The sequence below is a fragment of the Mycetomoellerius zeteki genome, unplaced genomic scaffold (genome assembly GCF_001594055.1).
Source record: "Mycetomoellerius zeteki isolate Tzet28-1 unplaced genomic scaffold, Tzet1.0 scaffold83, whole genome shotgun sequence".
NCBI lineage: Eukaryota > Metazoa > Arthropoda > Insecta > Hymenoptera > Formicidae > Mycetomoellerius > Mycetomoellerius zeteki.
The window spans coordinates 143,549-167,968 of NW_017257862.1; the positions used below are offsets into that span (position 1 = coordinate 143,549).

General features: G+C 30.9%; 3 protein-coding genes across 3 annotated transcripts in view; 1 reads left to right on the plus strand and 2 right to left on the minus strand.

Moving 5' to 3' along the window:
- Nucleotides 1–247: 247 nt before the first annotated feature.
- Nucleotides 248–10,583, plus strand: LOC108730057 (claspin). Its single transcript, XM_018459538.1, has 8 exons — nt 248–830; nt 1,779–1,901; nt 2,017–2,163; nt 4,708–4,916; nt 5,589–8,611; nt 8,796–8,932; nt 9,016–9,234; nt 10,365–10,583. Exons 1-8 carry the CDS (start codon nt 594–596, stop codon nt 10,581–10,583), a joined length of 4,314 nt encoding a protein of 1,437 aa, XP_018315040.1. The 5' UTR covers nt 248–593.
- Nucleotides 10,584–11,069: 486 nt separating this feature from the next.
- Nucleotides 11,070–24,420, minus strand: part of LOC108730056 (DNA-binding protein D-ETS-3) — a 14,880-nt gene continuing 1,529 nt past the window's right edge. Inside the window, exons 2-7 of the mRNA XM_018459536.1 lie at nt 23,270–23,372; nt 20,390–20,683; nt 15,225–15,296; nt 14,418–14,498; nt 12,398–12,593; nt 11,070–12,300 (exon numbers count right to left, since the gene is read on the minus strand). Coding sequence (XP_018315038.1) covers nt 12,189–12,300; nt 12,398–12,593; nt 14,418–14,498; nt 15,225–15,296; nt 20,390–20,683; nt 23,270–23,372 — 858 coding nt within the window. The 3' untranslated portion in view covers nt 11,070–12,188. The remainder of the gene's footprint in view (nt 12,301–12,397; nt 12,594–14,417; nt 14,499–15,224; nt 15,297–20,389; nt 20,684–23,269; nt 23,373–24,420) is intronic.
- crm (cramped chromatin regulator) overlaps nt 20,571–24,420 on the minus strand; it is an 18,777-nt gene continuing 14,927 nt past the window's right edge. Inside the window, exon 11 of the mRNA XM_018459535.1 lies at nt 20,571–20,644. The gene's annotated coding sequence lies outside the window, so the exon portion shown is untranslated. The remainder of the gene's footprint in view (nt 20,645–24,420) is intronic.

Here is a 24,420-nt window from a genome sequence, read left to right on the forward strand (position 1 = left end):
GCAAGGTGTCTGTTGTCATCTGTGTGTCACGTTTTATAATAAAACGTGTTGTGGAGTAAAGTGATTAACGAAATATATTTTTTTCATAATTCTGCATGTTTAAGAAACGAAACTGTATATACACACACAACGAATTCTATTCTGTTGTATTTAATTCCTGTTTTGGTTTCACCTAAAAAACATTTTTCTCACATTCTTTGACAATGGCATGTATTGGTTCTCTCTCAACAGTTACTGATCTCGAAGATGTTTTAAGTAAAAAAGATATTAATGAAAAAGTTAATATTGAATCAGATATCTTTAGAGATGTTGGAAAGCTCAATAACGAAAAAATAACACATAGTCAAAAAGAAGAGAAAAGTGTTGAAGAAAATTTAAGAAATATTTGTGATGTTACATCGTTAAATGAAGAAAGTTGCTCTAACCAGGAAAAATTACAAAATAATGAAACTTCTGGTACCTTAGTTAACATTCGCCTAAGCGATGAAATCAATCTGAACAAATCAACAAAAGAAATCGAATTAAAAGTGAATAAGAAATATTGTGATATAGATAATGGCATTAACACTGTTAGAAAGATATATTCAAATCCCATGGGTAATGATTTTGTAGGACAAACTAGTTTATGTGAAACATTAATCAAAAATGCTGATGTTGATAACGAATATTATTCTGGATCAACTGAAACAGACTTACAGATTGCAGAACATAAAAATAATTCCAAAAGTAGGAGTGTAAGAATAATAATAGATAGTGAATCTGAAGAAGACACGCAAACGAGCGAGAGTTATAATTTTCCCCAAAGGGTTCGTCATACTACATGCACTACTGTGAGTAATTACATTATACATATAATAGCATTGTCGCTTCCATTCTATACTTTATGTTGATTCTACAGAGAGTCTGTAATCGATAGTCCTAAGTCTTTTCGGTGAAGTTGATCAATGTCAATTTGTAGGACTAATGCTGATTAGCCAACTTCATCGATTAAAGTAGAGAGCACTCTTGCATAACGTATAATACGTAAGGCATAAGAAATTTAACCAATCATTCCTTATTTCATGGAAAGGAAGGAAACGAAGGACTTTAATTGGTTCATTTTCTTATGCATTACGTGTTATGCATTATACAAAAGTCTGTGCTCTCTGCTTTAGACTAAAGCGGGGAGCACAGACTCTTGCATAACGCATAACACGTAATGCATAAGAAAATGTACCAATCAAAGCCCTCCGTTTCCTTCCTTTCCATGAAATAAAGAATTCTGATTGATTGAATTTCTTATGCATTACATGTTATGCGTTATGCAAAAGTCTGTGCTCCCCGCTTAAGGGAGCGTTTATATTGGCCGTAACCGTATGTCGTATGCCGTAATCTGTAAGAATTGATTAATCACAGTCAAGTATTCTGCGTTTCCGCGCTCATGTAATGGCACCCTTATCCTTGTTATTCACCGAATGTTAAGTCCGGATCTACAATAGGTGTTTTAAGACTTAAGCCGTAAGAAATTGACCAATTACAGTCGAATTCGAGGAAAATAATCGTTTGCCTGCAAAAATTGCCAAAACCAAAAACAAAAATACATTTTGACTAGTGGTTAAACTTAAAACTAATTTTGATCGGTCAAAACCCGTTTTGACCACTGCCCAGGTCAACCGAAATATTAGCATTAATGATATTATAATAATCCGCAAACTTTGAAACAAATTTGAGGAACATTTCCATGGAAGCTTTAAAACTATAAGTATAAAAAATACATAAACATTGTCTTCGTTGTGTAGGCTAAAAGCTATCAGGCTTTAATTGATTCAGAATCAGAGGAAGAAAAACAAAATGAAGAAACAGAATCTGAAAAAAATACACTAGCAAGCGAGAGTAATAACTTACCTCAAACGGTTCTTACTGTAAGTATTACTGTGAGTAACCATATTGTATATAAGTGTTTTCTTATATTATGATTTTAAAATAATATAATAAATTATAAAAAATATTTACAATATACACACATCTTTGTTACAGGGTGAAAATCAAATTTTAGTAGATTCTGAATCAAAGGAAGAAAAACAAAATCAAAAAACGAAAAGCGATACTCATATCGTATTTAATGAAACATCTGGATTTAATGAAAATAAGGATGCTAAAGAAAAACCTCTTAAAAAGAGAGGGGTATGTATGTGGTGTGGCAATAAAGTTCGATGAATGCTATAAGAAAATACAACACTTAAGGAAATGCTGGAATGGCAATTATCATGAATTACACTCAAGTCAAAATTTTCAAGCTGACTTTACGGATTATAAAATGTTTACAAATTTAAAATACATAAAAATAGAAGACCCGGGTGTGTCCATTTCAAAAAAAGATCGTAAAAAAATATTTAAAAAATCACTTTTGGCTTGTACAGCTGAAGTTGAAGTTTGCTTTATATAAAAGTTTTAGAGTTCATATGAATAGCATAAATATCCAGCGGACCTCGAATTACTTGGACAATATTGAGACCTATATTCATAGTGAGATCTTATGTTCAAGACTGTCTTAAGTACAGTCTTAAGAAGTCATGAACCAATCAGAAGACGTATTAACGTCTTAAGACATTACTTAAGACAGTCTTGAAATAAGAATGGACTAAGGCTGGAATCAGACTACGCATTGAAGATTGAGATTAAAGAGTGAAGATTGAAATTTGATCAATGAGGACAAAGGAATTTTAGCTTCTATTGTTTTGATTGGTCAAATTTCAATCTTTCAATCTTCAATCTCAATCTTCAATGCAGTTGATTGCAGTAGTCTGATTCCGGCTTTAGGGTGCGTTCCGAATTACGCATGAAGCGCATGATGCATCATTTGTCATTGTTGTTCATCAAATAATAAAGAAGGCTAAAACGATACATCACGCGCTTCATGCGCAACTCGGAACGCATCCTAAAAATACCGCCCTTTGTAAAACTAAGATTGAAAAAAAAATTTTTAGTTGAACATAATTCACATGTATGCGTATGCTTAGCAAAGATTTAGAATAATAAACAACAGTAATTGTGTTTTCAGTAGGTATTCGATCTTGTAACAGATGATGCTACAATGTGTTAGATAAGGACAGATGTACGTCCTCTACCATTTTGCATTTTTCGCATTAGTTGACGAGTTATTAATTGATGAACATTTTCCAAATTCGCTCAACCTACCGCACGTTCTCCGTTGTTAGGTATGTTGTTTAGAAGCGACATTGATATTGATGCGCCTAGTGACGGCGAACGCGCGCCTCGCTGGGCGGTTTTATCTCGTCGCGCGCTTGCGTTTGGCGGTAAGCTGGGCGAATTTGGCTATTTTCATACATTATTAATTTGTTAACTAATGCAAAAAATGCAAAATGGTAGAAAGCTTTTCTTCTCAGTTTAATTCATTCTGCCCCTATCCGAGAATTTTATCGTTAATTATCAAACACTCTGTATAGCAGAAATAAGATTTGGAAGCTAGAAAAAAGGCTATTATTTTTTAAACTTTATTTATTAATAATTTTTGAACGGACAGTAACCGTCACCTAAAACTTTTTGAAGGTCACTTAGGATCATGACCTTGACAACATATGTCAAGGTCAAGGTCATCGGCGCCGTGCCCGTTAATCCGAATAATTACCGATTACTTTGAAAGACAATACAAATTATTTGTATATTAATTTAATGGTAAACAATTGTGATAAATTTGAACCGATGAAAGTAAATCTAATTAGACAAGAGAAATCTTATATTTGACCGAAGCAGATCTTACAATTAGTGCTTAAATATTTCAGTGTAAATTTATACATATCTGATTCTGCAAACCGCATGCCGAAATCTTTTTCGGCCTTAAAACGAATATAGGATTTCTTTTATTTAATTAGATTTATTCTCATCAGTCCAAATTCGTATTATAATTATTAATCATACGTCTCCTTGAAAAATTCACTCACTAGTTATTATTGCGACAAATATTGTCGAAGTTTCGAATGGCAAGGATGCTCGTATAGCATACTGAAGATCCGAGTTCGAATCCCGACTGAGACAATGTTTTTCGTACTAAATTGTTTACAGTTTTTAAGATGTTTATAATAACATAAAATAATTAATATTTTTTTAAGAAATATTCTTACTAGCATAAAAAATTAATAAATTACTTGTAAATTTAATAAATGATATATATATTACTACTTTGGTTCTGCTCATAATTGAGTTTCAAAACCGAAAAGGATTTCGGTGCTCGGTGATTTTAATCAGATATGTATATAAATTTACACATAAATATTTAAGTACTAAAATTTGCTTTGACCGCGGATATAGAATTTCTCTTATAGTTTATTTTCTCATGACATTCACCAAACATTATTGCCACACCACATTTACAGTTCTTGAACATCTATTTTTTAGCCCGTTATTAGTTGTTTTAATAATTTATAATAATTATGACAGCACAATAAGAATCTAAAATATAACATTTAAAGCAGTGTTGTCTAAGATTTGTAGAATTCTGGCCACTAACTTGATATACAATACATTGGTATATACGGTTATCTGTATTAAGAAAAAGGAAGACACGTTAGACATAAACATCAGTACGCGTCACGCTAACATGCCACAGTTACAAATCTTGGCCAACAATGGATGTAGCTGTTACATTATAGCAGTTAATATAAAATATAATCTTTTAAATTAATAACATTTTGATCTTATAATATATAGGGCTCTATAAGAGCTTCTAAAGATGAGGCAATGCGTCAGATACATAGCGAAAGTCAACGTTTATTGAGAGAAACAGAAATTTCTTTACCATATCACAGGCCAAAACAGCGTACATTACAAGAATTCTTGAATAGAAAAAGAATATCAGCTGCTTTTCCGAAAGCACCTTCAACGGCAGCGAAACTTAAGATGTCATCTGCGATAGTAAGGTAAGTATTTGCATATGTATGTATATGTATAAATTATAGATATATTAGGTTATATAGAGTGTCCGGTAATGACCGCATCATTTCTTGTGAGCAGGTAGAGCGAATTGAATTGAGTAAAAAAGTCCTCTATCATTTTGCAATTTTTATGCAAAAATTGTAGGGTACTAAGTTATCCATTATGTAGTGATATTGATTTGATATTGCAAATCCGACTGTGCAATCTCCGCATAGTGTACTTTAGATAACGCTAATATACGCGGCAGTATTTAAACTTTCGCAGCGCATGTCAAATATTTTTTTCGCTAAATGGAACTTAATCATACTGTTTTGAAAAGATCTTGATGTTAGCTACAAGAATTTGCAATTAAAAAAATAGGAGTTCCCGTTAAAATAACTCAAGGCGACCTTGATGTGATATTCCTAAGATTGTTCAAGATCAATTCAGTATCGCTATAATGGGCTTGCTTGGTGTCCTATAACTTTTGTACTGAAAATTTTACATGAAAATGTCAAATAATTCGATTTCGAAATAATTCAGCGTCCTGACCTTTTTGTGACACCCTATATACATATATTATACACATTATACTATATTTAAATGTATGCTCACACGCACAGTTTTACAAATTTGTTTTTAAAACATAAATTATATTTACATATAATTTTAAACAGTCAGGTGCTTGCGGAAAAGGAAAAAGAAGCAGAACTTTTTTACAAATCTTCAGATTCGGAAGATGATGTACAATCTATGCCTTTGGTTAGTAAAAATATAAAAAAATGTTCCATTAGAAATGAAAGAGAGATGTCATCAATATGTATTGAGCATACACGTATTCAAAATCCTAAAAGGTTTGAAACAAGTAATCAACATTCTCAAGCTATCAGAAAAGAGATTGTACAGAAAAATCATTTAGATGTTAATGCGTGTGAGGTGTTACTTCAAAATGAATTTTGCGAAGTAGCTCATCGAGTTGTAGAGTTAGCTTCCTCAGTAGATGATAACTGTAATGCGAACAACGGATCTGATACATTACTATCACAGATAACAAATGAATATAATCAAAATCTTCCAAAAATTAGTTTATCAAAAAAATTGGTTGACATACATTTTGAAAATGATGGTTGTGAAATATATCTCGATGAACAAGAAGTAACAGAAAAAGAAACAGCTAAAACTATTATTTCTTTGAATAAGGAGAAATGCATTAATGACGACAAAAAGTTAAAAATTACTGTGACAGAGAATCAAATATCAAAAGTGCATCAAGGTGATTCCGATGTAATTAACAGAAGAGATAAAAATTTGGTTACAGAAGCAACGAAAATAGGAACAGCTTCTAATAGCATAAATAGTAAGGGAGTAACTGAAACATTTCAAAATGATAATGACACAACAGATAAAATTATGTGTTCAAATTCTGATGAGTGTACTACACAGGATATAAATAATGAAAAAAAAAATCAATATTCTAAAATAAATGACGTATCGTCATCATCTCTTATAATTAATGACACTCAATCAAAAATTCAATATAATTCTTCAGCAGATGAATGTGAAAAAATTGATGGTCACCTACAAAGTTTACTTCTTTCAAAATCCGCAGACGAGACTTTCGCGAATAGGAAAAAGTTATCAGCATTAGTATCCAATTCGAAAATTGCATTAAGAGGATCGCCAGGTATGATTATTGATCTAACAGACGATGCAAAATCAAATGTAAAAGGTGTAAATATCTTATTAAATAGATTTTTCTGTAAACATGTTAATTCAAAAAAACAGAATGATAATAAATCTGAAATAACTGCTGTACACTTACAAAACACGCAGAATAATCTTCCAATTAAAGAAGTACTTCCATACAAGACACCTGTTAACATTGATGATTCTGAATTGAATAAGCCTGGAGCAAAATTAATGCGTTTAAAGGAAGATTTGAAATTACAAATGATTTTAAAGCGTAACAAAGTATGGAAACTGAAAGAAATAAAGCAGCAAACGCAGGAGGAAGAATGGAATAGAGAGGAAAAAGATGATTATAATTTAGATGAACAAGAACAAGCTGAACTAGATTTTGAATTGAGTGACAGTGAAGAAAGCGAACTCGAAGAGAATGACGTTTGCATTAAAGATAAGAAAAAGAGTAAATGCCTATTTGCAGATGACGAAGCTGAAGTTACAGACAATGAAGATTCAAGTACAGAAGAGACGTGTGATGAAAGTAAGGATTATATAGAATATAGTAAACAGTCTATAAATTTCAAATATAGAAAAGAATACATGGACAACGATGTAAGTGAATTAGAAACCGATCAAGAAGAAGAAAATGATGATGACGAAGATAAATATGAAGAAGAAGGAAAAGAAGAAAATGAAAAAAGTTTAAATGCAAATATGGAGAATGGAAATGAATCTGATTTTAAAGATGTTGACAATGTTAATACTTGTGAAAGCTTTAACATTACTAAAAATGATAGAAAAACGAGAAAGTTAATAGAAGAGTTCCAAAACGATTCAAACGATACAAATCCGAGCTATTTACAAAATGAAAGCAGTCAATTAAATATGCCGACAGACGTAGATGCATCTAAAACACATTGCGATGATATTGATTGGATAAGTGAAAATGAAAGCAATATGCCTGTTTGTCAACAAGAAATTACTACAAGAAGCCAGATATGTAAGACACCTTTGACGAAAACAAGTATGCTCGATTTGGTTTCTCCTATAACGCAATTAAGCGTATTGAATACTACCTTAGAAAATGAAAAAGATTCATCACAAAAAAGAGAATGTCTAGTTGATAAATATGAATTCTTTTCTATGAAAAGTACACAGAATGATGAACTTTCTGAACATATATGTGATGTAAAAAATAAATCTATTTCAAAAAAAAAACTGTTCGATGATATTGGAGAAACTGTTGATGATGAATATCTTATGCGATTGTGTTCTGGTAAATTTGAATCTCCGCAGAGAACTGATACAAATTTATTTTCGCAATCTAATATCACTGAATTGCAGTTACGTGACTCTAAATGTTCTAGAAATTCTAACGCAAAATTAGTTGCTGTTAAATTAAAAAATTCAAAAGACAAAATTCTTCAAAATATAAAATTGACGTTAGATGAAGATTCTAATAATTCTGTAAATCATGCAAAGAAAATAAATATAGTTAGCGCAATGGATTTGGAACTAAAATTAAAAGTTACGTCCTCGGATGACGAGGATGAAGATACATTTCTAAAACCTAAAAAACGTTTAGTCAAAGTATTGAATTTGTCTGATTCGGAAGAGGAGAATTCTCAATTCTTCGATAAAGAAGATGATATAAATAGTGAAGAGAAACAATATGTTGATTACGATTCCGAGGAAAATGAAATGATAATTGTGCCAGAAAAGGATATAAAAAAAGTTGCAGCTGGTTTTGTGGAAGAAGAAGCAGAGTTAAGTGAAAGTGATTGGGATTCTGCCGATGAAGACGAGAAGAACTTGGATAAATTAGAATTTGAAGAAGCTGATGATGAACACATAGACGAACACGAAGTGAAAGATCAACTGGAAAAGATCCATATAAAACAAATATTAGATGAAGATAAAAGGGAAGTGAGATTGCTGAAAGAATTATTATTTGAGGATGGCGATTTACATACTGATGGAATGGGACGTGAGCGTAAATTCAAATGGAAAAATATAGGTACAAGAATATATATATATTTTTTTTTAAATTTATTGTGTGATTATGATAATTTTTTTTGAATGACAGACGATGATTATCAGAAAATACTTTTTCTCTTTTAAGATATTTTATAAGATTTAAATTTCCAAAATGTAATATTTGGTATGCTTCAATATGTGCATGACTTTATGTTTTTGTTTAGATAAGTTAGGAAATAATATTGAAATGTCACAAATATCTGACGAGAACGAAGGCTGGGTGGACATGCAAGAAGATGAGGAAGAAGCAAAGTGGAGTAAACTTAAAAATGAAAGAGACAGATTTCTTGAGGAAAGAATGGTACAAAATTATTGTGTGTAATAATCGCATTTAAAGAATATAGGTATAGAATATTTCTATAGATGTATCTTATGTATTTACAGAAGTGCTCAAATAATGAAATTGAAGATGAATTATGTCATAGTAAAATCTTTAAACTCGGACTGGAAGCTGTTAAAAAGATCAAAGGTAATGAGTCACAAACACGAGATACTTCTCTCGACAAGGTAAATTCTTTTGAGAATATAGAACCAATTATGCCACGGAATATAACAGATCTCTTGAATGGACCAAGTATTGGGAAGAAATCTCAGACGATATATGTAAGATTATCAATTTATCAATATTTATGAAAATATGGCACATATTGTCGCATTTCATAAGCAAATGAATAAGTAATAGTTTGTATAAACAGGGTGTTTGATAGTTAACGATTAAATTTTCGCATAGAAGCAGAATGGAGACTTAATAGAAAAGTCCTTTATTATTTTACAATTTTTGCAATAATTAATGAGTTATTGGGTGCGTTCAACAGAACGCAACCGTTGCGCGACAGTTTACTGATGAGTTGCAACATGTTGAGTGTTCTGCTGCTCTCTTCTAGCATGAGGCCTGTTCTTTTTGGCTGAACTTTTGCACCAGTTCATCTTTCTTCTTTTTCTCTCCAGGAGGAAAGAAGAGGAAGAAAGATCAACTGATGCAAAAGTTCAAAAGAGCAGGCCTATGGTTGACATATGCATCGGTACAGGAAACTCCAACCTTATGGTTTCTTCTCGATTGCATGCTGATTCGATCTCTAAAAATCGATCTACATACCGTTTTGTAACTTTTGACGATTCTCAAATGTATCTACTACATTATAAATAACCTGTTTATATATAATGTCCTGCAAATATCGACTCATTGGACGCAGCCATTTTGTTCAACACGTTTTAATTGTGACTCAATGTACTTTTAATTTGCTGGAAATCATATCGGCGACCGCTGAGTAAACATGTTGAGACGTTGAGTGCACTTGGACTGTTCAGTCCAACCACAGGGACTGTTCAGCAGACAATCATAAAACGGTTGCACAACAGTTGAGTCTGCTGAACGCATCCATTAATTTATGAAAATAGTCAAATTCGCCCAGCCTAGCGCCAAATGCAAGCGCGCGGCGAGACAGAAGGCGCGTTCGCCGTCGCTAAGCACATGGAAAGTTATTGTTTATTAGCAGAAATGGCTACGCACGAGTCGCGTATGGCATTGGATTTCCGCTTTGAGCTATGATTATTATTCCTTTATTAAGCTCGTTAATTATTGCAAAAATTACAAAATGATACAGGGCTTTTCTACTCAATTTAATCCATTCTGCCTCTATACGAGAGTTTAAGCATTTTTCAGATACCCCTGTACATACCTATATGTATATACATATACATACAAATTTATACTTATTACATATAATTTACAGAATGTTATAAAAAAACGTTCACTCTTAACTCGAGGAGAAGAGTCATTAGCGAGGATAGCATCATTGGCAAAACAAGGTGACTCTGTCTCTCATGCGGTAAATATAAGAAATTTTATCTTTCCACGTATTGATCAAGACACAAATAATACACTTAAAAAGGAGACCGAAATAACAGCAGATTTGGATTTACAAATTAAGGTACATAATTTAATTATATAATGTCAATTATATAAAATACATTGCTATTGTACATTGCTCATTTGCTACAATGATATAGCTATAACATTTCAAAATTAAAATTACAAAATTTTAATGATTCAAAACATTCACTCATTTTTTAGAAAACTTCATTTCTTGATTTGTACAGTGATGGAACATCTAATAGCAAATAAGCGACACATTTTTCATTTATCAAATTTTTATATACTACTATTGAAAAAAATATATATATTTTTTTAAGACTCCTTTTTGCAGACTGGAAAGAGAAAGATGAACTCAAATACATCATCGATATTGAAAAAAAGGCGAAAATAAAGTTATTTTTTATAAAAGAATAATAATTATTTTATTTATATATAATATGTGAAGACTCTTTTTTACAAATAACATTTAATATAAATTTTATATATATAAATGAAATGATATTCTATTTTTGTTGAGCTACTAAAACTTGTTAGATGTACAAAAATGTTAATAATACCTGACTATTTGATATAAAAACTGTTCCTTTTTGAGATGAGAAAGCAATGAAGTGCAAATGGTTAAACGATTTTGAATAGCCAATTCAGACAATTTGTGTTCTTTTTGCGAACTCATTTGCCTTCTTTTTTAATCTTTCCCATTGCGTGTAAATGATCAGAAACAGATGATTTACCAACAGTTAATGCTTCAGCTAATTCTTCAAGCGTTTGAGTTGAGTTTTCATCCAATGCCTGCAATTCGGCATCTTCGAACTTTTTTGGTTGACCTGACGTTCTTTGTCTTTCAAATAAAAATCACTACTTTTAAATCATCGATACCAGTACTCGATACACGTTTTAAGTGATGGAACAGACTCAGAATAAGTTTCTGAGATGAATCGGTTAGCTTCGGCAGCCGTTTTCTTTGAATCAAAGCAGTAAAGTAGTAGGTAGGTAAATGACGAAAATGCTCTTTATCACGTTCTATTTTCAGTCGCACTAAAAAGTACAGTTACGTTTACGAATGCACAGAACCTGTGTCAAATTATTTGTAGAAATATCCAAGCTTTGAAATGACATACTCAATTTCAAAATATTTTTAGTAGCTCTATAGCCATCTGTAGTGAGTCCTCAAAACTAACCAGAACATCTAATAGTAAAAACATAAGATTTCAAGTATACATATACAAGAATTTTCAGATTTTTATACAATTCGGAACAATTTTAAAAAATCTACTGTAGACCTCAACCTTAAAGCTCTATTTTACGGGCAAAAAGTGAAAATTTCACATTGCCGGCGAAGGATTAAATTCGTAATCATAATTATTATGATTAGTTTTGTAGGACAAATGACAGGAATATAAAGTATTTATATAAAAAATATAGAAACTAGACCCCCCCCCCCAAAAAAGGAAAAATGAATGTCTTTCTTCAAATCTCATCTCTTTTTTTAAAGATTTGTTCTATTACATTGTTAGCTTTATCTATAAAAAACATAACGTTTGACGATGTTCAAAATACAACGGACGTAAACAGTGATTGTTTTCTAATGTTGAAAAACATCGTATGAAATATTTTACAATTTTTCGGCTTTACACGCTTGATCATATTACAAACTTTCGATTCTTTTTTTTGACACACTATTTCAGTATCGGAAATTTGGGTTATCTGTTTGCCACCCTTTCGCATTTGGTCCAAATTGATACACCAGTCTGCGACCAAGTACTGGTAGAAATATTTTGCTCTTGTAATAGTACCTAAAAAGCATCATTTTGCAAAATAATTAATATAGCAATATCTAAATATATTTAAATTATTTCACAAGATATTAAAAATTTTATTATTTATTATTACCTCATAGCTCGACTAAGTTTTTCATAAGTCATTTTTGTATTTCCTTTCCGTGAACCCCATCGTTTTGCCACTTCGTCGCTTTTTACGAAACGAAATTTAGCTTGTGAATAGTCTTCCCAGCAGATTAAACTTGGACATGTTTCTCTATTACGTAGTAAATCTCTAATAAATTCCCATAATTTTCCTTGACTCGCGGCTACAAAAATGCAGTTAAATCATATAATTCAGTGAATATGTTTAATATTACATATGTTTCTCTTGATTCATATATGTAATTGTATATCAAGAAATATATTTCGCAAAAATTTATTGCTGAATATCCTGATATTCTAATTACTCGTGCAGATAAGAGTAATTCGACAGCATTAATGAATTTAACTGAGTATAATAGGAAAATGCATGAGATCTCGATAGTGTTCCATCGGAAACATATAATTTCTTATAAGTAAATATATCAATGTATTTCCTATCCTTCCTAGTCAAAAGTGTGCGTATTTCAGTAATCATTTTATTTGTGGGATCTTGATTAATATTCAAGTATATTTTATCAAATAATAACATATACTTGAACATTAATAAAGATCCCACAAATAAAATGATTACTGAAATACGCACACTTTTGACTAGGAAGGATAAGAAATACATTGATATATTTACTTATAAGAAATTATATGTTTCCGATGGAACACTATCGAGACCTTATGAGCTTCCGAAGATACACAAAGAAGGTAATCCGTTGAGAATGATAGTTGTATTAATAGTCTGCACCAGGGCAGACTATTAATACAACTATCTATATTTCATAATAATTGAGCATATATTAAACATAACGTATTATACATGGTTCTTATACGTATAATACCATGTATTATACGTACTTTTTTACATAGATTTTATACGCATTATACATATTATACACACGTAAGCAATATAAGAAACTACTCGCAGCTCTAAATTGCTCAATTCTGGTCCTCACTATTCTCTTGCTACATATTTGAAAGAAATTATTGAAAAAAGTTTAAAAAAAGAAATTGGTGATATCAAAAATAGTTATGAAATAGTAAATAAATTAAATGGAATGCCATTAGATCAGAACTATAAACTTGTTTCCTTTGACATAGTATCTATGTATAGTCAAGGCTTAAAAGGTTGCAACACTTTTTTTAAATGGGTTTCGGAATGCAGCCTACTCACCGAGCAATTGGTTTTTATTTGTCAATCCATGAATAAGACTCAATCACTCGGTGAGCAAGCTGCATTCCGAAATCTATCGAAAAAAAAGTGTTGTAACCTTTAGGCTCTGACTATACACTAATATTCCTACAGATTTAATTCTAAAAAGTATCGAGGATGAAATTCTATATAAAAAAAATATTGGTTCCGAAACAAGAATTCTTAACGGCTATATCTTGTTCGCAATTCTACTTTCTTTAAATTTGATAATAAATACTTCAAACAGATATTTGGTCGAGGAGGAAACCGCTAGTTGAAATACGAGGGCGGTTCGAAAAGTTCATGCAAAGTCTAAAATACGGCACCACCAGTACGTATCTAGATTATTTTTAGTATCTGGCAACTCTTGGAAGATTACACACCAAATTTCAGTGAGATAGATCCATTACTCTGTGTTTGGCATTTATTTGAATCGATCAAGTACTGTGATTTGTGGGAAATGAATAAGAAAGAATTTCGTGTAGTTTGATCATAAAATTGTTCCATTTACGCTACGAAGTCCAAATTTAGAGAATAGATAGAATGCGAAAGGACTTTGTAGCGTAAATCGAACAATTTTGTGATTTATTTCAATTGTATAGAAAATGATAGACATACTGAAGATGATCTGATCGAGACCGAAACGTTTATGATTGTTTTAACTGATTTGTTCAATTATGTATATCAGAACAGAATCAATATATATATATATATATAAACTTAGATTTACAGAAGTTTTTTACTACTAATATCTTACGTTATGGTACATGCCCTTTGTAATTATTATATATTTCGTAGTTATGCTTACTATTTTTCTTAGTCTTTAATACTCTTGGTCTACCAGGCAGCCTTTTGGTTGCAATTTCGATACTATTATCTGATTCCGCATCTGGAAAAAACAAGAAAATTGTTTAAAATAATTATGATCCCAGATAGGACAGAAAGTTCTTCTTTGATTTCCGATTTACGAAATGAATTCTTTTTCTATCTCATTTTTGTTTTGAAAGTATTCCTAAGAGTCCCAAAAGAATTAACTTTTATATCACCAATAGTGACCTCTTTTTCAGATTCAAAAAGTAATCTTTGTCTATAAGAATTCGCAATGAAATCGAAATAACTTTTAAATGTTATTTTAATGGAGCTCTGCAACTTCATTTTTTACTCTCTGTTTTTTCATCACAGTCTAAATTATAGTCCCAAGTTTTCAATTCATTATTCAAAGAATTTTATGTTATCAATTGTGAGCTCTTTTTCACATTTAAAAGGTATTCTTTTTCTAGCTCTTTCTTTTTCTTTTGTATAAGAATAAATCATACTTCTAATATTATTTTTACTGAAGGTAACACATACATATATACATATAATTATATTTGTGTATACTTGTGAATTCTTTTTGAGTTCATTTCGAACAGATTAAGTACGCTAATTCACAAAGAACAAGAAGGTGCATTTTTTTTCGAGTTCAAATAGATCAGTTGTGCTATCTAAAATATGTTCAACTGTTCATATGTTCATTTATATGTGTGTTTATATACGTATTATGTAATTTTATATGATTTTATATAAGTAAAAGATAATAGTTCAGTTATTCAAAGTATTTTTTTAAATTATTTACCGGATATGTTGCTAGAATTGACTCGCGTATATTCATCCTCCGATTGCGGCTGAATGGTATCAAATGGTGGTACTATATCAAAAATTAATAGATTGTATTAGATTTGCAGCACACTCAACAATCATTTTGCATTCGCATTATTTATTTACTAACAAAGGAAGATTCGCAACTCAGAAATTCAAAAGTTTATAGTTTCTACTAATTACAGTTAATACATCGCAAATTATAATTGAGTATATTGGGAATTCTAATGGAGAAAGAAATAGCGGAACGAAAAAATAACGGAAAAAAAAAATGGTGAGGTGCTAAGAAATCATGGAAAGCCCGAATACGAAAAGCGGAACAAAATCTGCAGCCTCCCACCGTGTTTTCTTTCCGTCACTGTTCTGCTTTTTCCTTCTCCACGAGGATGCACAAGATAAAATCATAGGGTAAATGTCCTAATTACTACCGCTTGTTTTAATTGCGGCATTTATATAAAAGTATGAGATCGTTATACGTTAAGAGTATTTTTAATGTTAAACTATAACTGTCATATAAATATAAGCACAATTGTATAAGATATTCGATGTTTTATATATTTATAAAATAATTAAAGAAATTAAGAAATGTCACTGAAGATACAAACTCCATCTTCTAATGATCTTCTAATTAGAAGTGAAGCGGAACTGCATGATTTGAAAGTGCAAGCAAATGTGGTATTTTTACTTTTTTATATGTATTAAAGCAATTTTATAATAATATTTAAATGATATTTCAATAAAATAAGCAAAGTGATGGATTACTTTTTTATTTAATTTATTGAAATGGTAACATTAGGGACAATTATTTAAGGTTTGCTTGCATTACTTCCGGCAGTAAATGAGTTCTGTTACGAGTGAATATGTACCAATGCGCTAGTAACTATATTGTCATACAACATTGACGTTTTTGGTTATCTACTAGGTAGGTATTCTTAGTGTAAAACGATGTGATAAATATTACTATCGGGCATCACTAAATAATAATACTTGGAAAGTATTTTCTTCTCTGTTGTCTGTGTAATAATTAATGATATATTTTGTTACTGTGCACATTGTGCAGTAATTGGGTGGTAGAATTTGGTACACGGGCAATAAATAGGGAGGCAGTATTAGGTACATGTGGCAGTAATTGAGAGGACAGTATTTGGACAAAGGCTGGCAATAATATGTTCAATATCTCACATATTGTTTTTTTCACTATATTTAAATAATTAGTTAGTTTTCGAGCTTGTTGCTTTTATTTAGTGTATATTAAAGTTTCTATTTGAATATAATAAAAAAAGTAATGTCTATTATATATAATATCTTAAAAACTTCAAAATAAGCTTCTCAATTACCATTATATGCTTAAAGCGGCAGTAACTGGGACATTTACCCTATCATGGTGAAAAATTTTCTTAGAATTTTTTGTTATATAAAAGCCGTAGCCGAATAAGGGGCCCCAGACTTCAAAAAATTCGAAACTTTTTAAATGAAAAGGAAACTAATTTAGGCACAGTATTAATTTTTAATACAGTATACGAGAGATATCGCTGAATTGATAATAGCTGAATTTTAATTAAAATATTATATCTTCGAATATATATATTTAAAAATTTTGAAAAAAATGTTTCAAAAAAGTTAGACTAACTTAAAAAAAAAAGTTGGCGGAGTTTACTTTAAGATTACAAAAAAATTAAAATATTTTTTAAACATGAAATTCATAGTGATACCTCTCGAGTACACCCACGTAATTTTCTTGGTAGAAGAACATTTTGTTGTATCTTTAACATAATTTTCTCGAAATTTTTAAATTGATATTTCATAGGTATTTCATAAAATTGATATTTCATTTATTGTCAAATCATGAGTCTTGGGACGGTTCAGTGTGATTCCAAAGGAATTCCAAGACTATTAAGTTCTACACCTCCATAAATCTATAATGAACAACAAGAGCGATAGAATTCGTTAAGTATTATATTGCGAGAACTCTTATAATAATTTATATTTCATTGAAGAGGACCGTATTAAAGGTCGAAACGTTTATATATTGTATATGTTATTGTAATTATCATACAAGAATATAAAATTAGCACACGAAAACTTGGCTCAGATAGCCCCTCTCATTACACAACTTCATTTATTATCAAACAAGCTTTTCATGGAACAAATGCAAATATCAAATGCTTAAATAAACCAATTGATGATAAAATGCTGCTGTTACGTTCAGTGGACTTCACGATTTCTCGCGACCGTTCAATCAATAAAGTAAGATACGAACAAAATCAATCGATAACACAAATCCGAAGAAACTTTCTCAGCAGAAAAAATGTTTATTTAGAATCAAGTAACCCTCGATAATCAAGCGTTCAACCTCCTCTCGAGCGTCGAAATCAACAAATAATCATTATCAAATCACATCGTTGGCACCAAGGTGCTAAGCTGGATTAAGAACCGATTCTCGCGATAAGAGTCATAGCGCGGACGTGATACTCGAGAGAAGATGAGATGTTGAATCATCTCACGCCGATATCACGTACGTCTAATGATAATAGTCCTACGCATAGGCTTAAGAAAGGGTCATAAATTTAATAATGACACCTTCTGATATCAGAAAAATTGTGACTCACGCTTCTTGCTTCCCAAGGAATACGATTAACTAAATCCCGAGATGTTTGCTCATCACTAACGTGACAGCAGTTTGATAAAACATAGATAATTTTTCAACTTGTAGCTAAGCTCTAAGTAAATGCTGATAAAAGAGAAATAGATAATTTACAACCCATTTCTCCCAGAAACGAAACTCTCCAATGGGCGACCGTGAATCCGAAACTCTTTAGGAAGGATATGCAATAAGAATAAGAGCGAATCAAAACTGACACAGCGGGCGGAGCTAACTTGAGGGCAATTTCCCAATGACCAGTCAAAACTATATCAAAATCCTGCGAACCTGATTTCCCAATTTCCCAACTAGACACATCCTCCCAAAGGAGTCCTATATAAACCGTGACACAACGAGACTCGCTCTCTTATTTTTGTCATTTATTTTGTCATACTCTCTTATTTTGTCATTTATTCGTCTTATATTTTGTTATATTTGCCAGCACACGATTTCGTCACGTATACAAGGTTTCATATGGCTTTCGTTAAATCGTTTCTGCTTTATAAAAATCTTGATCTATGCGCATTCTTTTAATCAAATGACGAACATCACATTGGGCTCCGATGCGAACATCTGATGCGAACATTTCGACAGTAGAAAATTGTAAGTCTCATGGATTATTATTTATCCCCGAAATTAAACTAATTCGCTAAAGAGTAAATAATTCTCTAGTTCAAATAATGTTCTATTAAATAATCAAAATGTTATCAAAATTAACGGAATCGACGGAACAGCAAATTTTCGCGCTCAACACCTTTTCTTCCTAAAAGCGCTTTCCCAGGACAGCCACCAAATGTTCACATTCCGGTACTACTTCCTCGATCATCTTACCCATATTTTGTTCCTGTAGGAATTTTCTACAACCTCTTCCCTCTTTCCTCTATCGTAATTCATGAATTAAATTAATTCTACCCATATCGCCTCTCCAGCTCCGCCAGCACACGCATGCACGCACGCACACTCTAGATTCACGCTCGCCCTATCTCTTAATTCGCTAGCGGCACAAATATTTTTCTTTATCTTTTATAATTAACCAGTAATTGTTGCGATCAACAATTAATGACGTCAGATGGTCGAGCTTTGGTTCTCTTTGTGAAACAGATTATAGTAACATGTATATAAATTTAATTTTTCAATGTTAGCTTATAAACATTATTTCTATATTACTTTTAAGCGCATATAATGAAAATCTCATTAACATATTGTAATTTATGTTTAGTAATAAGATAGAACTTTGTTAAGATGATTACTTTCCATTCATTTTAAAAATCACACACAAAGACCTCGTACTCTCACCGTTTTTCAGAGATCGCACGTGGTCCAGTCCCGAGTTATAAGGATTAATTTCCTTGATTCAAAATTCGAACCAACGTACGCACTGCTCGTAGGAAACAGGTATTATAGAGTCCCTTCGGGACGTTAACCCATATTCCAGAGCGATAAGAAGTGCTCTTCGATTCTCAGGTGTTCGCCTCTGCGCGTATACCTGTGAGATAAAGTCTAAGCGTTCTTCCACACCCTCTCCATCTCCATCCTTGTCTCTCCCATTGAATCTAATTTCGAAGAGCTTGGACGTAACATTGCCTAACATAGGAATATATTTTCGAATTGCATCATTTCTTCACAATAAATATGGAAAACAATTATCATCAGATAAAGAACTTTCAGATGAGATAGTAAATAAAATGAAAATGGAAAGGAATATATTAAATATATTAGCTGTAGAAGTCGAGGAAAAAGGTTGGTTAAGAAAAAAGCTTCCGTCCGAAAAAACATTTTGTCGGATAAATTATTAAACTTTTTTGAAATGTCATTTACTGATCTTGAAATATTTTTTACTGGACCTTATCAACTTAACCAATCGATTTCATATTTGACTGAAGTGCTTAATGATGAAGGCTTATTAAACGTACAATACGTAAAAAATCAAAGTAACATACTCAAACTGAAAGTTCAATCACATATATTTTTTTCAAAATTTTTAGATACATATATTCGAAGATAACATTTTAATTAAAATTCAGCAATTATGCGATTTCTCCCATATACTTACGTGTATATTAAAAATTAATATTGCGCCTAAATTAGTTTTGTCCTTTTCATTTAAAAAGTTTCGAATTTTTTGGAGGCACTTTTACCCTCCTTATTTGACCTTTAATAATTTTTTTAGAAAATTTCTCACATCTTTTATATGAATTAGAACATTTTTCAAAAATACTAAGACAATCGATATTTTTTCTGTAGAACTCTTTATGTATTAGAATTTTAGAATATTTTAAGATTTCTCATTTTATAATTTCCAAAGAAAATTTATAAAACCTAAATAAGTTTAAGGAATTTTTTTTAGAAATCTTCATAAATTAGAATATGGAAAATCTAAATTTATCGTTACATTGAATTCGAAATTTTTGGCGATTTTCTATATCTATAAATATCTATAAATATATTATTTATATCTATAAATATATTATATTTATAAATGTGGCAACGTGTATACATACAAAGGTTTGATATACGTTGCGAGTGGAGAAGATTGTACAATCGGTCTCCGTACACAGGATCGTGATTAATAAAATCTTCTCGCGTAAAAGTAACAATTTCTTTCCCGGACACGGCGAGACTGTGCTGAATGGAGCTGTAAGGTTGACCAATATATGACGCAGCTGACATAAGCCAATTTATTGTTTCCTCTTGACACCAGGTTCTGATAGGTTTGTCGGACCATCCAGTGCCGTCGATCTCCTTGCTTTCGTCACCTATCAAAACGAATTTAGAATCAGATCTACAGGTAATATCTGTCAATCCATGCTATTTGTATATTGAAACCATATAATAATTTTACGTTTTGAATGCAAAATGTTTTAGATCGAACGATTAAATGCTGAAGTCAGTATAATTTCCCATAAATCGTTGTAACATGTTAATGTTAAACAGTCCCGGGAAAACCTTATATATATATATATATATATATATCAGTGAGTACGTCGGTAATCGCAGATAACAAGAAAGTAATTTAAACCTTAATTCACTATAGATAAGTAAGAAAATTGGAAAGATAACATATTAATTATCTCCTGAAGTTATTTTTTGGTAAACCTTTACATTAGAGGACACCTATTCGATGACCTTGACCTTGATGTATGGTATGTTATAAAGATGAAGATACTGATCAACTTTTCCTTATAAATTAATCGGCGGACTCTTATAGTTTCTGAGATATTTAGACTTAAAGATCTATTTTTTGTATTAAATCTTTCTATTCGTGTAAGAAATTTTCTGCTTTACAATATATTTTATGACTTTTCGTGCGCCCCTGAAGCAGGGAGGAAGGTAGGTGAAAGTCGCTTCGCATGGAAAGTCGTATTTTAAAGCAGAAAATTTCTTACACGAATAGAAAGATTTCGTACAAGAATTAGACCCTTAAGTCTAAATATCTCAGAAACCATAAGAGACCGTCACTTAGTTGTTAAGGCAAAGTTATTTAAAATCATGATCTTGACAATATATGTCAAGGTCATCGGCGCGGTGTCTCTTAATGCAAATAATTATCAAATTATACTCTAAATACCTCAGAAGCTATAAGAGACCGCCGATTAATTTGTAAGGAAAAATTGATCAGTATCTTCACCTTATAACATGTCAAGGTCAAGGTCATCGAAGAGGTGTCCCTCATGTAAAGGTTTACCTTCTAACTCACTATGTTAGTGCGTATACGTATATGCGGTATTAGAACGATATAGAGCGGCCTGGCATACCTTCCTATACTAGATAAATGTCCTCCTCCTAGGGTAACAAAAGTTACCCTCTCTTTAATATTTTTCTCTTTCCTTTTCAATCATATAAATAAGTAGCTCGGAAAGATATTTAAAAAAAATTACACACTCTTGTTAAAATAAAGTTTCCATCTTCTATTTGCAGACTTTCTGCATACGGAATGATCTTGTAATAGGTAATCGTCATAACACAGATATGCTAAATATATTAGATTTAATTTTCAATAACTAATTTATCAAACTAAAATTATATTAATTTTAATTAGAATCTGGAAATTTTGATGCTCACGCAACGATCAATAATACAATGTAATATCGATAAAGAAACTCTGAATAACTAATTAAAGCGAAGAAATCCGCAAGAAGTTCTAAAGATTGAAAATATACCATCTACAACCTAAATTGATTAACGAACGTGTTAAAATTTTCCTTTGTATTATAACTAGTTGATTTAACATTTGTAAAATTTATTGTGTTTTAATTATCTTATGTAATTTATTTAAATCATTTTATTGCATTTTATTTATCTGAGACTTATTGTTAGGTAATTTATTTATATCATTTTCTTGTTTGACTTGACATACTGCAAATGGCCAAATTTTGACCAAAACGTCTGTAATTTTTATACATTTAACATAATAAATTTTAAATATGTAACTTTGCGCTACGATCGAATATCCAGTGTGTGATGTATGCTCTTTTTATTTACTGTTTATAAAAAATAGTGTCTCTTGGGTTTACTTTTTAATCTGGTATAGATAGAGATAGTACCACTTAGATTTTATAGTTTATAATTTTATAATTCATAATTAGTACAATAATTATTTTTTCGAGGTGGACATACTCTTAGCGTTTTTTTTTACCTTTTTAAAAAGGTAAATTAAATCGGGTTAATCCTATCACACATTTTTTTTCAGTACATATATCGACGAATCTCAACGGGTTTCATTTTCTGAAAAATAATTTTTTAATGGTTTATAACATATCGCCTTAAATTGGATTATGTGATTTTTTAATATAATTGTTTTAATTATTCTACATATAAAAATATTAAGTTAATGTTATTTAAAAAATATATGTACCAATCCATGCGTCTTTTAATAAAATGAACAAACCTGACAAAAAAAAGTTGCTCTGCTTTTGGAAACGAAATATTAATCCTTAAAGACGTCTATTTAAGTTAGAAAATTTTATCATATTGCAGAGCGGAGCCCCTCCCTCGCCTATTATATTAATAATTTCTAATAAAAAAAAATACTGATGCCTGTTTCCATCAATATAGGGTACTTCCGTTAATTCAAATTTGAGTTAGTTCCACTAGGACCAAAAAATGATAGATATTACCACCTAGTACCTTTATGATTTACGACAGCTCAATGTATGCCATGATTGAGTTAGTTAACAGGTAGCAATAAAATCAAAGAAGCAATAAAAAGTAATTTCGTAAAATTTTACGAATTGAGATACAATATGCTGTTATTAATTTATACTAAGATTAAATTTACTTAATCTTTCTTTTGAAAGTTAAAAAAATTAGTCGAAATTGATATTTTTTTTCTCCTTCTGTTACATTACCGAGCGAGCATTTCTTCTTGGTTGGTTCACAACCACGGCTTGCTAGGAAATTGCTTCGTCTGGGAACTAAAGAATCCATGTCCAAGAGTAAATGATCATTTTCATCTTCGTGTAAATTAATAAATGATGGATATATCTACAATCACAGAATTTTTAAAATTTAAAATTAGTTTAAAATATTAGGATTAAAATTTAAAATCAGCTTAAAACAATTAAAATTGCAAATTTATTCTTTATATGTGTAGTTTATTTCAATTAATTAAATCATATTTTCTTTTTATTATGTACTCATTTCATTTTCTAATAGTCTTTTATTGTCAATTGAGGCATTTGAGGATGTCAAAACCACAAAGCGATATACTTTAGAACTTGTAAAAGTTTTTTCTATCCTTAAAAACGTTTTATAATCCAGTTAAACGCAACCGTTTAAAGGCCCTGTAGGTTTCGGGAAAATTCCAACTGGATCTTGTTCTGGATGAACAGACCTACAGTTTGAGGGGAGTAACGACCCATTTAAACGCTTACTAAAATCAACCTTGAACTCGAAATTTGGTCATTTTTTCATATTAATCGGGTAGTATTCCTTAAGGCGTGTATCGTAGAGCTAAATGAATTATTGCATCGTGTTCAGCGACCAAAAAAACATACAGTACCACATTTAAAATCCGGATTAAGCTATTTTTGCATCAAATCGAACATGTACAGAGTGTCCCACGGGAAGGTGTTGAAACTAATCAGCTGTCATTTTCGAAAGTATTCAGTTATTGAAAAAACAAAAATTGCGCTGAAAAGAGGAAAGTTTGCAATTTTTAATGAATATAAATAAAATTTAACAAAATGTTTGTATATCAATTAATTTTATTGATGAAAAATATGCTCATAATCCCAAGAAGTAATTTTTTCGGAATGCGCATCATCTGAATTTGTACAAAATACAATTTTTGTTACGAAAATTCGTAAAAACTTTTTCTAATATATCGTTTTTAATATTGCTAATAACTTTTTAAATAGCTGCTACTAAATCTGAAACGGTTTTTCGATCTTATCTACGGTCTTTCATATTAATCTTAACATTTATTTGATTTTAGTATACTTTTCATCAATAAAATTAATTGATACACAAACATTTTATTAAATTTTATTTATACTCATTAAAAATTGCAGACTTTCCTCTTTTCAGCGCA

Bases quoted from the DNA above. Each gene is read 5' to 3' on its own strand.
- LOC108730057 (XM_018459538.1), top strand. From the start codon at position 594: ATGGGTAATGATTTTGTAGGACAAACTAGTTTATGTGAAACATTAATC. The intron at 4,917-5,588 runs GTAAGTATTTGC...AATTTTAAACAG, and splicing joins ATGTCATCTGCGATAGTAAG to TCAGGTGCTTGCGGAAAAGG. The intron at 9,235-10,364 runs GTAAGATTATCA...TATAATTTACAG, and splicing joins AGAAATCTCAGACGATATAT to AATGTTATAAAAAAACGTTC.